A 14,361-nucleotide genomic window follows, 5' to 3' on the forward strand; every position below is an offset into this window, starting at 1 on the left:
TAGAAGAGGCTGCATTTGGCAGATTTGTAAGCAAAGATGCATCTTTGAGTGAAAAAATAGCAGCATTGGGAACCACCATAGCTATGAGCACCAAACAAAAACTGGGGTGGGGGTTGTGAATATGTATATAATAAACCTACAATGAAGGCCAAGGGTGTTATGTATCAAGTACCTTATGCAGGTCTCAAATCTCTTAAAACTATTGACAGTCTTTTGACCAAAAAACAGCGCAAGAAAAAAAATTATTGTCTTGCAAAGGGGCATGGAATGAAATTGTTGCTTAGTACCCCCCAATTAAAAAAATTACAGCAATCAAGAAAAAAATCACATGTGGGGGGATTTATATTTACCATCCCTGCCATCTTAGCTGCTCTCGGGGCTGTTGGGAGCTTGGCTGGGGGATCAGCTGCCATAGCAAAAACAGTAATAGATGCCAAGAAAAATAGGGCAGAATTAGATGAATTGAAGCGCCATAACCTGGCTATTGAGAAACAAAGCAAAGGTGTTAAGAGAGCCATGAATAAGTTTAAAAAATCATGGGGGTATTCCATCTCACCAGCCAAAATTCAATATTGAAACTCAAATTACATGATGACATTGTGTATCCCAAAACAATAGCTCTCAGAGCATTTTACGGCATGTACTTGATCCCTAATATTACACATCACAACAACACAATTGCAGTTGGGGATCAAAAAATTGTCATTACTCCAGGGCAGTATAATCTATCCACTCTAAATGCTCAATTACCCAGAGGTGTAGTATTAAGTCAAAATTCTGTCACTCACAGAGTAGAGATTGTATCTGCCACAGAAACAGTGGATCTGGGTACTATAGGAGAGCTGTTAGGATTTGAGAACAACACAAAACTTGAAGCAGGCATCAAACACACTGCTATTAATATACCTAAATTCTTAGCCATAGAGACTCTGAATATTCACTGTAATGTGGCTGAGGGTATGATCACCAAATCAAATGGCATAGGCACTCACAAACAAACAGGCGTCATTGCAACATTTAAACCTAATTCTGAATTTATGGAGCCAATCATCCACAATCCATCCCCAACATTATATTTTCCTGTGTGTCATAATAGAATAGATTATATTGAATTGATGGTCACTAATGAAAAAGAAGAATTAGTTGATTTTGCTGGAGCCACAACAACTGCAATCATAGAAATTAATATTTAAATAAAAATACATACAAGAAGAAAATGGAAAATATTGAGAGTTATGATCTACAATCATTCCCCCCAAACAGGAGGACATTTGCAAATTTAAATCAACCCAACACAGAGATTGAGGTTGATCTTGATGTGGGGGATGGATTTATACACCCCCACAGAGCAGATCTATACATCAAATTTGATGTTGTAAAGCTCGATGGAACAGATTATCCGGCAAATTCAAATATAAGACTTGTAGATAATTTTGTGCCACATCTATTCTCTGAAATTGAGGTCAGAAAGCATGGCGTTGTTATAAACAGAGTGGATTATCCCGGCATTACCTCCACAGCTTTGGCCACATTAAAATTATCCAAAACCGAGGCTTCTTACTACAAAATAGGTGGATTTGAGGCTGGTGATAAGATATTATCTAAAAACCACACAGTGCTGTTCCCCATGCGCCTGTTGCCAGGATTCTTCTCAGATTACAAAGATATTATGTGGAAGGGTGGTTTAAGAATCACATTTAGAAGAGCTGCAAATGATAACAATGCTTTGATGAGGTACAGAGCAATAAACTCTACAGGGGAAGCTCTGCCTAATACCCTACCAGATGCAGGCAAATGCATTATTCAGACTATGGAGTTAAGAATCCCTGTTGTTGAATATGAGGCCAGTTATGCTCTTAAATACAAAGCTGATATAATAAAAAATCCACAGGTTCCTCTACAATTTTATACATATCAATGTGTACAGAAGCCCGCAACTGGTACATATTATGAGTTTGATGCTACAAATTCATTTTCCAGCATACAATATGACATGCCTGATTTTGTAGTGGTATTGTTTCAGACTGGAAGACACAATAATCAGGAAAAAAATTCAAGTAAATTTGATAACTGCAACATCAAGAACATATATCTTAAAAATGGCAGAAATGAGGTATTTCCTAGAGAAAATTACAACTTAGACATGTCCAAGAATGATTTCCTTAAATTATATGAGGCATTTTCAGCATTCAAAGGAGTCACTACTGGCAATACTGACATGTATTACACACCAGATGAATTCAAAGCACAGAGACCTATGTTTGTAATCAATACTTCAAAAAGGAAACAAGTTGTGGTGAATGACAGGACAAACATTAAAATTATCTGTGAATTCCATGAGGCATTACCTGATGACACCATATGTAGTGTTATTCTCATAGGTGAAAAATCATATGTTTATGATGTAAGAAATGAGAGAGTCACGGAGCAATTCTAGAGGGTCTCTGCATATTGCATTGTTTTAATATTAGATAAGCAAATTGAGCCTGGTGCCCAATTGAACTTAAACCTGAAGTAAATATGTGTGTATGTGTGTGTGTGGGTATGTATATGGGTGTGGGTGGCTTAGTTTTAAGTGTAGCCAAAAAAAATATCAATTTTTGACAGGATTATGGACAACAATCTCACAGAAGTGCCTTTTATAAGTGTAGGCAAATCAATTTTAGGTGTGGCCAAAAAAAAATATCAAGAGGGGCATATTTTTGACAGGATTATGGACAACAATCTCACAGAAGTGCCTTTTATAAGTGTAGGCAAATCAATCTGAGGGGGCTCTTCATTTCACAGAAAATTCCCGAGGGCATTTTTACAAAAATCTTGGATTAGACAGGGTTCCACACTTGAGCAAAAAGCTCATATGGGCATGTTGAGCTAGTTTTAAGTGTAAGCAAATCTGCTTGAGGGGGGCTCTTCATTTCTCGTCCCAGTCCTATATACTTTTATACTACTGAGATATTTTTACAGCAGTATATTCTTACCAGAATCAACACACAAATTGTAGTGTTTTGAAGTGAATTATGTGTATTTGCAAGGGAGCTCTAGGATGAAAGAGTGACGCGGGAAGTGTGAACTTTTCAAACGGTAATAACTCACGACCTGTGAGTGGTGGTATATAAGCGTAATTCGAGGGGAGGCAAGAGGGGCACTCGTCCGCTACATTTTAAGGTTTATTAAAATTTGCAAGTTAGGGTATTTCTTTTAACCTCTTGGGACCTGAGGAGCAAAATAATAAAGAGTGTTCCCCTTCTTGGGATGGGAAATTTTCGATTCTGCCTCCCCAAAGTAAGTCCCCAAGTTACGTCCATGTTGGTTTACAAACCTGTATGCAAAATTAAACTGTAATTAAAATTGATCTCGCGCTCTGTAGTTTGTTTTATTGTTTTATTATATCTTCTGCACATTACAGCTTTAACAATTTCCACTTACTATCGTCGACCTCCCCAATGGTGCAGTGGAAGGGTCGTCGCCTTGTAATTAAAGGGTCCCAGGTTCGATACCCGGTGGAGGCACATAGTGGTTCGGATCTCACTTTAAACTGTAGGTCCAATCCCGATTAGCCTTACTGTTCATAACGTGAACTTAAGACACCAAATCAATCAATCAAAAACTTACTATCGCAATCCTGGTCCGTTTTCCATTCCCCAAAATTATAAAAAATAGACATACTGCGGATGTAACACGTAAATTGACACGACCGGCCCAAAATGTTGAATAATATTTTACCTAAAGATAACAGGTTTCGTGTCTTAACTCATTATTATATTAATTAATAAACTTGTCTCGAGCCGATACTCTATCATGTCACGAACTAATAAAACAAGTTGTAATAACATCCAGTAACGCTATACTTTGTTTGATGTGAAATTATTTAACATTTTCCTACTCTTTGGTCGATTTTCATTTGTTAGTGTTTGTTAAAAATTTTTTTGAAAGTATCAAGCTGTTAAGTTGAAAACTTGGTGTTTGAATTTTAATAGTAGATATATTGGGTTGATGCATAAGTTGGTAGCGTTTGTGTTTGGTATGGCAACACTGCGGTTTTAAGAGTTTGTTTATCGATTAATGTTCATCAATTGGAGTGGTATTGCTGTACATGTGAATACGCATTGAATTTTACACATTTGAAGAAAAATTGTCTTATTTATGGGCTAAAGAACAATGAGTGTCCAGTGGGGAAAAATAATAATTCCGACATATTCTTCTGTCTGTGTTTAACATAGGGGCAAAGGTAGCGGAGGTTATACATCAAAACATCGACATAAAAACATCGACAACAAAAACATCGCCTACATTTCATCGACAGTTCAAAACATCGACACTACAAAATATCGATAGTACAATACATCGACAGTACAAAATATCGATATCACAAAACATCGACCACACAAAACATCGACAGTACAAAACATCGACGGCAAAAACATCGACACCAAAAACATCGACGCAAAAAACGTCGACACCAAAAACATCGACGCAAAAAACGTCGACACCAAAAACATCGACGGCAAAAACATTGACGCAAGAAACGTCGACACCAAAAACATCGACGCAAAAAACGTCACCAAAATCATCGACGCAAAAACGTCAACACCAAAAACATCGACACCAAAAACATCGACGAAAGAAACGTCGACACCAAAAACATCGACGGTAAAAACATCGACACCAAAAACATCGACACCAAAAACATCGACACCAAACACATCGACGGCAAAAACATCGACACCAAAAACATCGACACCAAAAACACCGACACCAAAAACACCGACACCAAAAACACCGACACCAAAAACATCGACGAAAGAAACGTCGACACCAAAAACATCGACGGTAAAAACATCGACACCAAAAACATCGACACCAAAAACATCGACACAAAAACATCGACACCAAAAACATCGTCACCAAAAACATCGACACCAAAAACACCGACGCCAAAAACATCGCCTGCAAAAACATCGACAACAAAAACATCGCCTACATTTCATCGACAGTACAAAATATCGATAGTACAAAACATCGACAGTACAAAATATCGATATCACAAAACATCGACCGCACAAAACATCGACAGTACAAAACATCGACGGCAAAAACATCGACACCAAAAACATCGACGCAAGAAACGTCGACACCAAAAACATCGACGCAAAAAACGTCACCAAAATCATCGACGCAAAAACGTCAACATCAAAAACATCGACACCAAAAACATCGACGGCAAAAACATCGACACCAAAAACACCGACACCAAAAACATCGTCGCAAGAAACGTCGACACCAAAAACATCGACGCAAAAAACGTCGACACCAAAAACATCGACGCAAAAAACGTCGACACCAAAAACATCGACGCAAAAAACATCGACACCAAAAACATCGACACCAAAAACATCGACACCAAACACATCGACGGCAAAAACATCGACACCAAAAACACCGACACCAAAAACATCGACGAAAGAAACGTCGACACCAAAAACATCGACGGTAAAAACATCGACACCAAAAACATCGACACCAAAAACATCGACACAAAAACATCGACACCAAAAACATCGTCACCAAAAACATCGACACCAAAAACACCGACGCCAAAAACATCGCCTGCAAAAACATCGACAACAAAAACATCGCCTACATTTCATCGACAGTACAAAATATCGATAGTACAAAACATCGACAGTACAAAATACCGATATCACAAAACATCGACCGCACAAAACATCGACAGTACAAAACATCGACGGCAAAAACATCGACACCAAAAACATCGACGCAAGAAACGTCGACACCAAAAACATCGACGCAAAAAACGTCACCAAAATCATCGACGCAAAAACGTCAACATCAAAACATCGACACCAAAAACATCGACGGCAAAAACATCGACACCAAAAACACCGACACCAAAAACATCGTCGCAAGAAACGTCGACACCAAAAACATCGACGCAAAAAACGTCGACACCAAAAACATCGACGCAAAAAACGTCGACACCAAAAACATCGACGCAAAAAACGTCGACACCAAAAACATCGACACCAAAAATACCGTCGCCAAAAATATCGACACCAAAAACACCGACACCAAAAACAACGACGGCAAAACAACGACGGCAAAAACATCGACACCAAAAACATCGACACCAAAAACATCGACGCAAGAAACGTCGACACCAAAAACATCGACACAAGAAACGTCGACACCAAAAACATCGACGCAAAAAACGTCATCAAAATCATCGACGCAAAAAACGTCAACACCAAAAACATCGACACCAAAAACATCGAGGGCAAAAACATCGACACCAAAAATATCGACACCAAAAACATCGACGCCAAAAATATCGACGGCAAGAACATCGACACCAAAAACATCGACGCAAAAAACGTCAACACCAAAATCATCGACGCAAAAAACGTCAACACCAAAATCATCGACGCCAAAAACGTCAACACCAAAATATCGACACCAAAAACATCGACACCAAAAACATCAACACCAAAAACATCGACCCCAAAAACATCGACGGCAAAAACACCGACGCCAAAAATATCGACGGCAAAAACATCGACGGCAAAAACATCGACACCAAAAACATCGACTCCAAAAACATCGACGCAAAAAACGTCGACACCAAAAACGTCGACGCAAAAAATATCAACACCAAAAACATCGACACCAAAACATCGATGGCAAAAACATCGACACCAAAAACAATGACGCAAAAACATGGACACCAAAAGCACCGACGCCAAAAATATCGACACCAAAAACACCGACACCAAAAACATCGACACCAAAAACATCGACGGCAAAAACATCGATACCAAAAACATCGACGCAAAAAACGTCGACACCAAAAACATCGACGGCAAAAACATCGACAGTAAAAACATCAAAGGCAAAAACCGACGCCAAAAACATCGCTATTTTTTTTGTCATTAAAAACGTTAATTATAATGCAGTCATGTTTTATTATTATTGGAGGAAGGCGGAAAGTAGGATGAGCAGAGTAGAAAGACGGGGGTGAGTAACAGGGTGGAATGTAGATGGGCGCTAAAACTCCAAGTCGCCCGAGTGAAATTTATATCTTGATTCGCACTATGAATAGGCTTTGGTGTTGTGATCTGCTCCATTTTATCCAGAGGAAAACAAGCTGGCAGCTTCACACTCGAGATTTCACTCAGCAATGTATGAAAACGGCATCACAAACACTGCGTGACCCTACAGTCTCGCGTTCACCGATCGGACCAAAAATTCATCAATTGTCCTCCAAATCAATAGAGTAGGTCAAAAAGAGGCAGAGGTTTCTTGAAAATGAGTGGGAAGTTATAATATCAAGGAACGATGTGAGTCGGTACGTTACAAAGGCTTATTAGTTTACCACAGACTGAAACTGAGCCGAAGCAATATAAGTGCAATCGACACCAAAATTTTGAATTTTCAGAGAATGGCCTTTCCCTCCTCCATGCAGGTCATCGGCACAAGGGTTATGTGGAGGAACCGCCTTGGGACTGACGGCCTCTTTGCCATTAGTCCCTGCGTCAGGAATAGGACAAACAGTAGAATTGTGTCTCTTGCAATTTGAAAAACATGGGGATGTGTGTCCAGACTTTCCGTCTCCAGTTCACGGGGAAAAAGCGGTGTTGCTACCGGTTGCTATCGCCTGATTTTTTTGTCCAGTCGGTACAACACAAGGGGTACATCCACCACACTTCTTCCTGTCAACATGCCGCCTTCGCACGCATTTCAGATCAGGCCATAAACATTTTTGGGATCCAATGAACATGGTCACACTTTGAGGCATCTCCCTCTCCCAGCACAAACCGCTCTGTCCGCCAATTCTTTCAGTTGAGCGGCAATAGTGGCCGTGTTACGCAATTTTCTTTTAGATAAAATGTCTAGTGATGTTGGTAGTGAAGATTAAGATTAGCTTGCCATTAGTTTCGAATAGTTGCATAATTTCGTGTGAATAAACTTTCAAGAAAAAATTAAAATGTGCAGAATGAAAGTCTTGAAACCCTCTTACTCCTCTGCATTTGCATAAATTAGACACTGCTTCCCAAGATGCCTAAAACTAAAAGTATATTATCAATTAGCTTAAGGGTAAAATGTGATCGCCCGACTCCGCTCCCCCACCCACTTAAATATAAGCAGCCTTTTGATTGAGAGTCCTGTTTTAATCCCACCTATCGTATTGTAGAAAGTAAAATTGTTTATGTAAAAATACGTAGCACAATATATTGCATGTGGTGCGAGCGAATCGAGTAATAATAGTGGTCGAATGATTCGGTTTACGTATTTTACTTCGCTTTTCTTCCAATTTCGGCTAATCGCGAAGATGAGGACGATTGATGATACGGAACTGATGGAGGGACACTCACAAAGAACATTCATGCGCTTGCCCGTATTCGAACCCGGGATCCCTGGCGTTGTGGTGCTCTGCGCTAACCACTCCGCCACGGAGGTTGAAACGAGACGTGAAAATGTAACAAATAAAATAATTACTGTAAATAATTCTATTTGGATGGAATTAACAATGGGTCTACAAATACATAGTGTTGCTAATACGAGTAGTATTTGAATTATATTTATTGTTAATATTTTTACTCTTGATTTAAATATTTAATGTGGGGTAAGGCTTGTTGTGTGCATAAATAAAACTAGTATTCCACCTGAGAATACCAAAATTAATTTAAAAGTTGCAAATTCTTCTGTGGCACATGGGGTCTTATACAGGGTGTGGGAGATTTTGATAATGCCGTAATGCATAGTAATAATATATATATTGTTACATAATTCAGGACATAAAAAGGTACATGTATGCCATTTGCAAAAAGCAAAACATAACTCACGGTTTGAAAATAACGTCCTCTAAATGGCGTATGATGTCCAGGAACGACGATATGAACTGGCCTGCAAGAGCACCAGATTTGTTAGTGTGTCATTTCTTTTTATGGGTACATTTAAAGGATCGTGTGTTTACTACTCGTCCTCATACACTGCGGACGTACTGCAGAAAGTTGTGAGAAATGTTCATTCATGAATGCAGGAATGTTACCTTAGGGAGGGACGCCCAATTTACCATCATCTCCCGTGAATCCGTATTAGGAGTACACGTAACGGTATTCGTACTCGTACTGCAGAAAGTTATGAGAAACGTCCATTTCCGAATGCAGGAATGTTACCTCAGGGAGTAACGACATTTAGAGAACGCTATTTTCAAACCGTGAGTTATGTTGTTTTGTTTTTTTGCAAATGACATACATGTACCTTTCTATGTCCTGAATTATGTAACAATATATATATTATTACTGTGCATTACGACATTATCAAAATCTCCCACTCCCGCGCGCCACTTTGTACTAATGGTGCCATTATGAAGGTGATTACGAGAGTAATGTACGTAGATTTCTGTGGCGGAGTGGTTAACACGATACCAGGGGTCCAGGTATTATTTGTGAGTATCAATTGATCTAATCATCACTCAATCTCTTCGTCTTCATTAGCCAAAGTGGCAGGAAAGGGACACCGAATAACTAAAAATAGAAATACAGTTATAATGATTAATTAGGGATATTGTTGGGATATATCAGTCTCTATTAACCTTTTTGTATGCGTAAAAAAGGGCACTTAAACATTTTCCTTGCCGATCTATGGAGCAACGTGCTTCCAACCTTTGCAAGATGTTATTTAATTTAATGCAATTTGCCGGCCCCGTGGCGGAGTGGTTAACACATCGCGATACGACGCCAAGGATCCCGGGTTCGAATCCCGTCCTGGGCATGGATGTTAGTGTGTGTTCATTCATCAATTTCATGCTATCATCACTCATCCCCATCTTCGCAAATTAGCCAAAAGTGGCACAAAAAGCTAAGTAAAATAATGCGAATCAATCAATCATTCAATCAATCATTCGAACCCCGGCCTGGGAATGTCTTCTTTATGATGGTTCTTTCATCAATTTAATCTTAACTCATTCTCATCTTCACGATTAGCCAAAAAGTTTCAGAAAAGTGAAGTAAAATGAACCAAGTCAATCAATAATTTCTATTTCGTTATTTTACGCCGCTTTTCTACCTCTTGGGTTAAATCCGACGATGACATTGAATGATGATCCGAAGGAATAGCTATGCGAGAGACATGTCCAAGGTCCGAACCTGGGACATCTGGTTTCGTAGCGCGTCATGCTCATGCTTCGGTAGTGGAATCCTTTGAATGTATAACTATCAAAGTAGGGTGAAAGAAAACAACATTGTACTGTGCAAGAAAGCCATGTTTAGGTCCTCTAAAGAAAACTACAATTATTCAGTGAAATTAATTTTGAAGGACAAAGCCTGCGAAGTGTTTTTCCATTCGGTGACGCGTGGTCATCACATCGAGTCCCATCTAGTTTTGAGAGTGGAATTCGCTTACATATCGATTTCAAGTAGGTTCCCAATTGTCCTCACGATCTTGGACCATCACAGAAATTTTGGAGTTCCTACCAGGGATCGAACCTTGAACCTGTCGTACCAAAGATGATTGCGCAATAATTTTATCGCGCGGGAATTTTATTTCTATTGCCATCATATATTCAGTCTTGCACTCACAAGGAAGATCACTTTTAAGAAATTAGATGCGTTCATAAAATTTCTTATATATCGTCATCATCTCCAATGTGTACAGTACGACGCCACAAAAGACTCGGGTATGTCCCATAGAATAGGGGATAAAAGTGTCGCCTTGCACTAAAGGCCGCCGGATTCGATTCAGGTATAAACAAAATGCATGAGACGCCTATCTTGAACTCATTACACAAACATTTCATTTTCGCACCGTTGTCATACTTATGCACCTGATTCCAGCACCCTTTTACATCTAAACTGACGGAAGAGGGTTTTCTCTACTTCCCAATTTTCTGGGAGCAAATTTAAAAAACCAAGGAGTAAGGACTAATGAAGTTGCTTGTGGTGTCTCAAATCTGACATAAGAGAAAATACATGGATTTGTAAAGACTGTCCAGATGCCATTAGGTTAATGAGTTCATTCTGCATTTAGATTCCCGAATAATGGCCGTGGATTTCGCGAGTCTATATTCGAAAATTTTGGGAGCTACAGGAGAAAATAATGTTCTCTTCCAAATAGATTCTATATATATAAAGCCAGAGGCGCAACCACGAATTTTTGTCTGGGGGGAGGCAAGTACCAGGATAAACGTACTATAATAATAATAATGTTAATAATAAGAATGTTAATAAAATAATGTTAATAATAATAATAATGTTACTAATAATGTTATTATAACAATAATGTTATTATAACATTATTATTATTATTATTATTATTGATTTGTTTTATTTTACTTCGCTTCTTTCGCCACTATTGGCTAATTTGCAGCTCCCCTTTGAAATCAAATGAATAAAGAAATTTCATCATATGAGACGAATATCCCGTAAATCTTTTACATATATGTCCAGCTATTTTACTACTATTCCCTATAATATACCGGGTGTCCCAATAGTCGCTTGACCGAGAAATAAATATTTGTATTTGAAAACAATACTTGTGTTACTAAATCAAGAATATTTTTGTACCACGTCTTCCGATCCACTCGTCAAAGTTGCTACCAATACAGTCTCTTACCAACGTAACAAATATGAAATGTTTTAATCAACATTAATTGTATTAAAAAAATACAAATATTTATTTCTCGGTCAAGCGACTTTTGGGACATCCGGTATATATATTTTCAATTTGGTTGGGAAGCGAATATTCGTAACAAGGAGTATGAGGGCTGGAAAGAGTAACGAGTCTTCAGCTTAAATGAAAACTAAGCGATAAGTAAAAATATTGTAAATTTTAGACTATTCTTAGGGGAATCTATATATAGATTCTCGTAAGAAAAGTCTAAAATTTACAACAAATCTTCAACGAAAGTGTGAACATACATGAACATAAGAATGAAAACTCTCGTATATCATCCAAAACCCCACGATAGAAAATCGTTAATCCGAAATATTTTTTTTTTCTCACCTGGGGAAAGCGTGCAATCTTCGAATCACTGCAAGAAACATTTCATCTCTTGTGTCGACCCTCCTCTGCCCTACAGTATCCTTTCCCGCTCAGAAGAACGATGCAAGGTAATGCTGTTAAAGCAGAGGCGTAGAAGGTGATCGATATTCACGTTAGCATGCATCGATAGAAATCCATAAAGTACATTAACAGGAGATGTCTTCGAAAGCATTTATTTCACCATGGGACATATTACTAAAACAGCATATAACGAACGCGCTGCCAGTTAAGTGGTGTCTAATAGCTAGGATTGCGGAATAAAATGTTAAGGTTACGCTCTAATGCGTCATGTAAATGCATACGGCGCCATTTATCCAAATCAACGAGGCTTTTAATGTTTCATTTACAAGATATATGACGAGGCAAGTCTAGCAGTGATATATCGCTCGATCTCACGTCTCTAATTGCTTTCAAATCGCAATATTTTTTGTGTTGTAGATAGGGCTGTTAAAGGCCCAGGAACGCATATATTCTAATGGGCACTATTCGGTTCCACAACAGGACCGGAACACTTTTTCTCGCATAATTTAAATTCGGTCCAAGTTCCGTATTGTTTCGTTTCAATACGGAACTTGGACTGGATTGAAATTTGATCCGAAAATAAAGGTTCCTGGACAGTATTTAAATTCATCCGGAGGAAAGGTTCCTGAACCGAATTGAAATGCTTTACAGATAAAAAGGTTCTTTACGGTCCAGAGCACATTTACGGTTGCTGATTTTCTCTCCTGGGCCGGAATTGAATTTATTTAAAATTCCTGGAATTTTAACAACCCTGGTTGTAGAAGCCACATTTCATATGCAACACACATTTCATGCGCTTCTCACCTACTCGGTACGGTCAGAAGGATATACACTGCTGCAGAACGGAAAACGGAAGATTTGTTATTCTACTTCCCTACCCCCTCGCCTGAAACTCGCCGGTCGCTGTAAAGGTTTAAAGCAACGAAGTATTTTGGAGGGTCCGACCCCTCTACCGAAAGACTTACCAAGTACTAAAATTAAGTAATGTAAATATACTAGTTTAGCATTTGTCGCATAATCGAGAGCTATTTATTTCCGCCAAACTTATTGTAAGGCGAGAATTATATAACTTTGGATGACAGTACCAAAGAATATTTAATATGCACACTACTTATAATAATATGCACAAAATATTAATCCGAAACTTTACTTTTCGTCAACTGGATCTAAGTAGGTATGGCTACCCGTTGGAGTCGATAAATCAATTGATTGGTAGAGATCGATTAAAGATCAATTGATGATGTAGGTGTGGGGGCAAGCTAGTGTGGATGGGGGTATTGTTTTGAGTGTTTTGATTGGTGTGGCGTCATAAAAAGGGGCGTGGTTTATTTTGTGAGGAGAATTTTGATTGGTTGGAGGAGGAAATGTGGCTGACTCTTTTCTGGCGACGGTTGGTTTTCTTGGAATTGTGATACGTGTTTCCGGTGTTTGAGGAGAGATGGTGTTGATGAGTTTGAAATTCTGGGAATTGGGGAGTAGGTGTGTATTTTTCGGTGACGGTTGGTTTTCTTGGAATTGTGATATCTGTGTGTGCTGAAATTCTCGGAATCGGTGAGAAATCGGTAGAGGTTAAATTGTCTCAAAGGAACATGCCTGAACATGTTTTGGGCGTAGCCTTCTTGTAACTGTTTGAAGTGTGGGAGATAAAGGTCTTTGTTAATTGGAAGGAACGTGAGACAGTTAAAGAAGATAGTTATGAAATTCTTGGAATTGATGAGAGAGATGTGGCGTAACGATTATCCGTGAATATAGAGAGAAAGTGTGAGGTCTGTGTTTCCGTGTGTGTGTGTGTGTGTGTGTGTGTGTGTGTGTGTGTGTGTGTGTGTGTGTGTGTGTGTTTGTGGGCGGTAGTTAGTACGTGTTGATGGAGAAACATAAAGAAAAGAAAGATATGGAGAGGAGTGATGGTAAAAAGGGAGGAAAAAGAACACGTGTCTCGGAAAAGGTGGAAGTGTACACTGTCCCAGGACAGGAAGAAGATAGGAGAGGCACGTAGGCGTTAGATGCTCTGCGCGAAATAATGCATGCCGAATATATTTCGAAAATACGTCAGGGAGATAGTACAGTATATAAAGGAGAAAAATTGTGTACGTACCACAAAACTGTTAATCAGACCGGAGATCATAACCGAGACTGGCACATCTGACGGAAAAAGTGAAGAAAAACGAAAAGATAAGATACAAATATTTATTTTGAATGTTCGATCTATAACAGGAGACAGATACGTCGGAAGCTGGAAACTGATAAATTTGAAGGTAAGAAAGTACAAGTGTACCTGTG

The 14,361-nt window shown here is 38.8% G+C and overlaps 1 protein-coding gene across 1 annotated transcript in view; it reads right to left on the minus strand.

The window, feature by feature from the left end:
* The window catches only part of LOC145982545 (glycine receptor subunit alpha-1-like), a 115,048-nt gene extending 102,969 nt beyond the window's left edge, over positions 1-12,079 (minus strand). The window contains exon 1 of the mRNA XM_083116000.1: positions 12,022-12,079. Within this exon, the coding sequence (XP_082972126.1) occupies positions 12,022-12,062 (41 nt within the window). The 5' untranslated portion in view covers positions 12,063-12,079. The remainder of the gene's footprint in view (positions 1-12,021) is intronic.
* Between the last annotated feature and the right edge of the window lie 2,282 nt (positions 12,080-14,361).

The sequence above is a fragment of the Lepisma saccharinum genome, unplaced genomic scaffold (assembly GCF_977018435.1).
Source record: "Lepisma saccharinum unplaced genomic scaffold, izLepSacc3.1 HAP1_SCAFFOLD_247, whole genome shotgun sequence".
NCBI lineage: Eukaryota > Metazoa > Arthropoda > Insecta > Zygentoma > Lepismatidae > Lepisma > Lepisma saccharinum.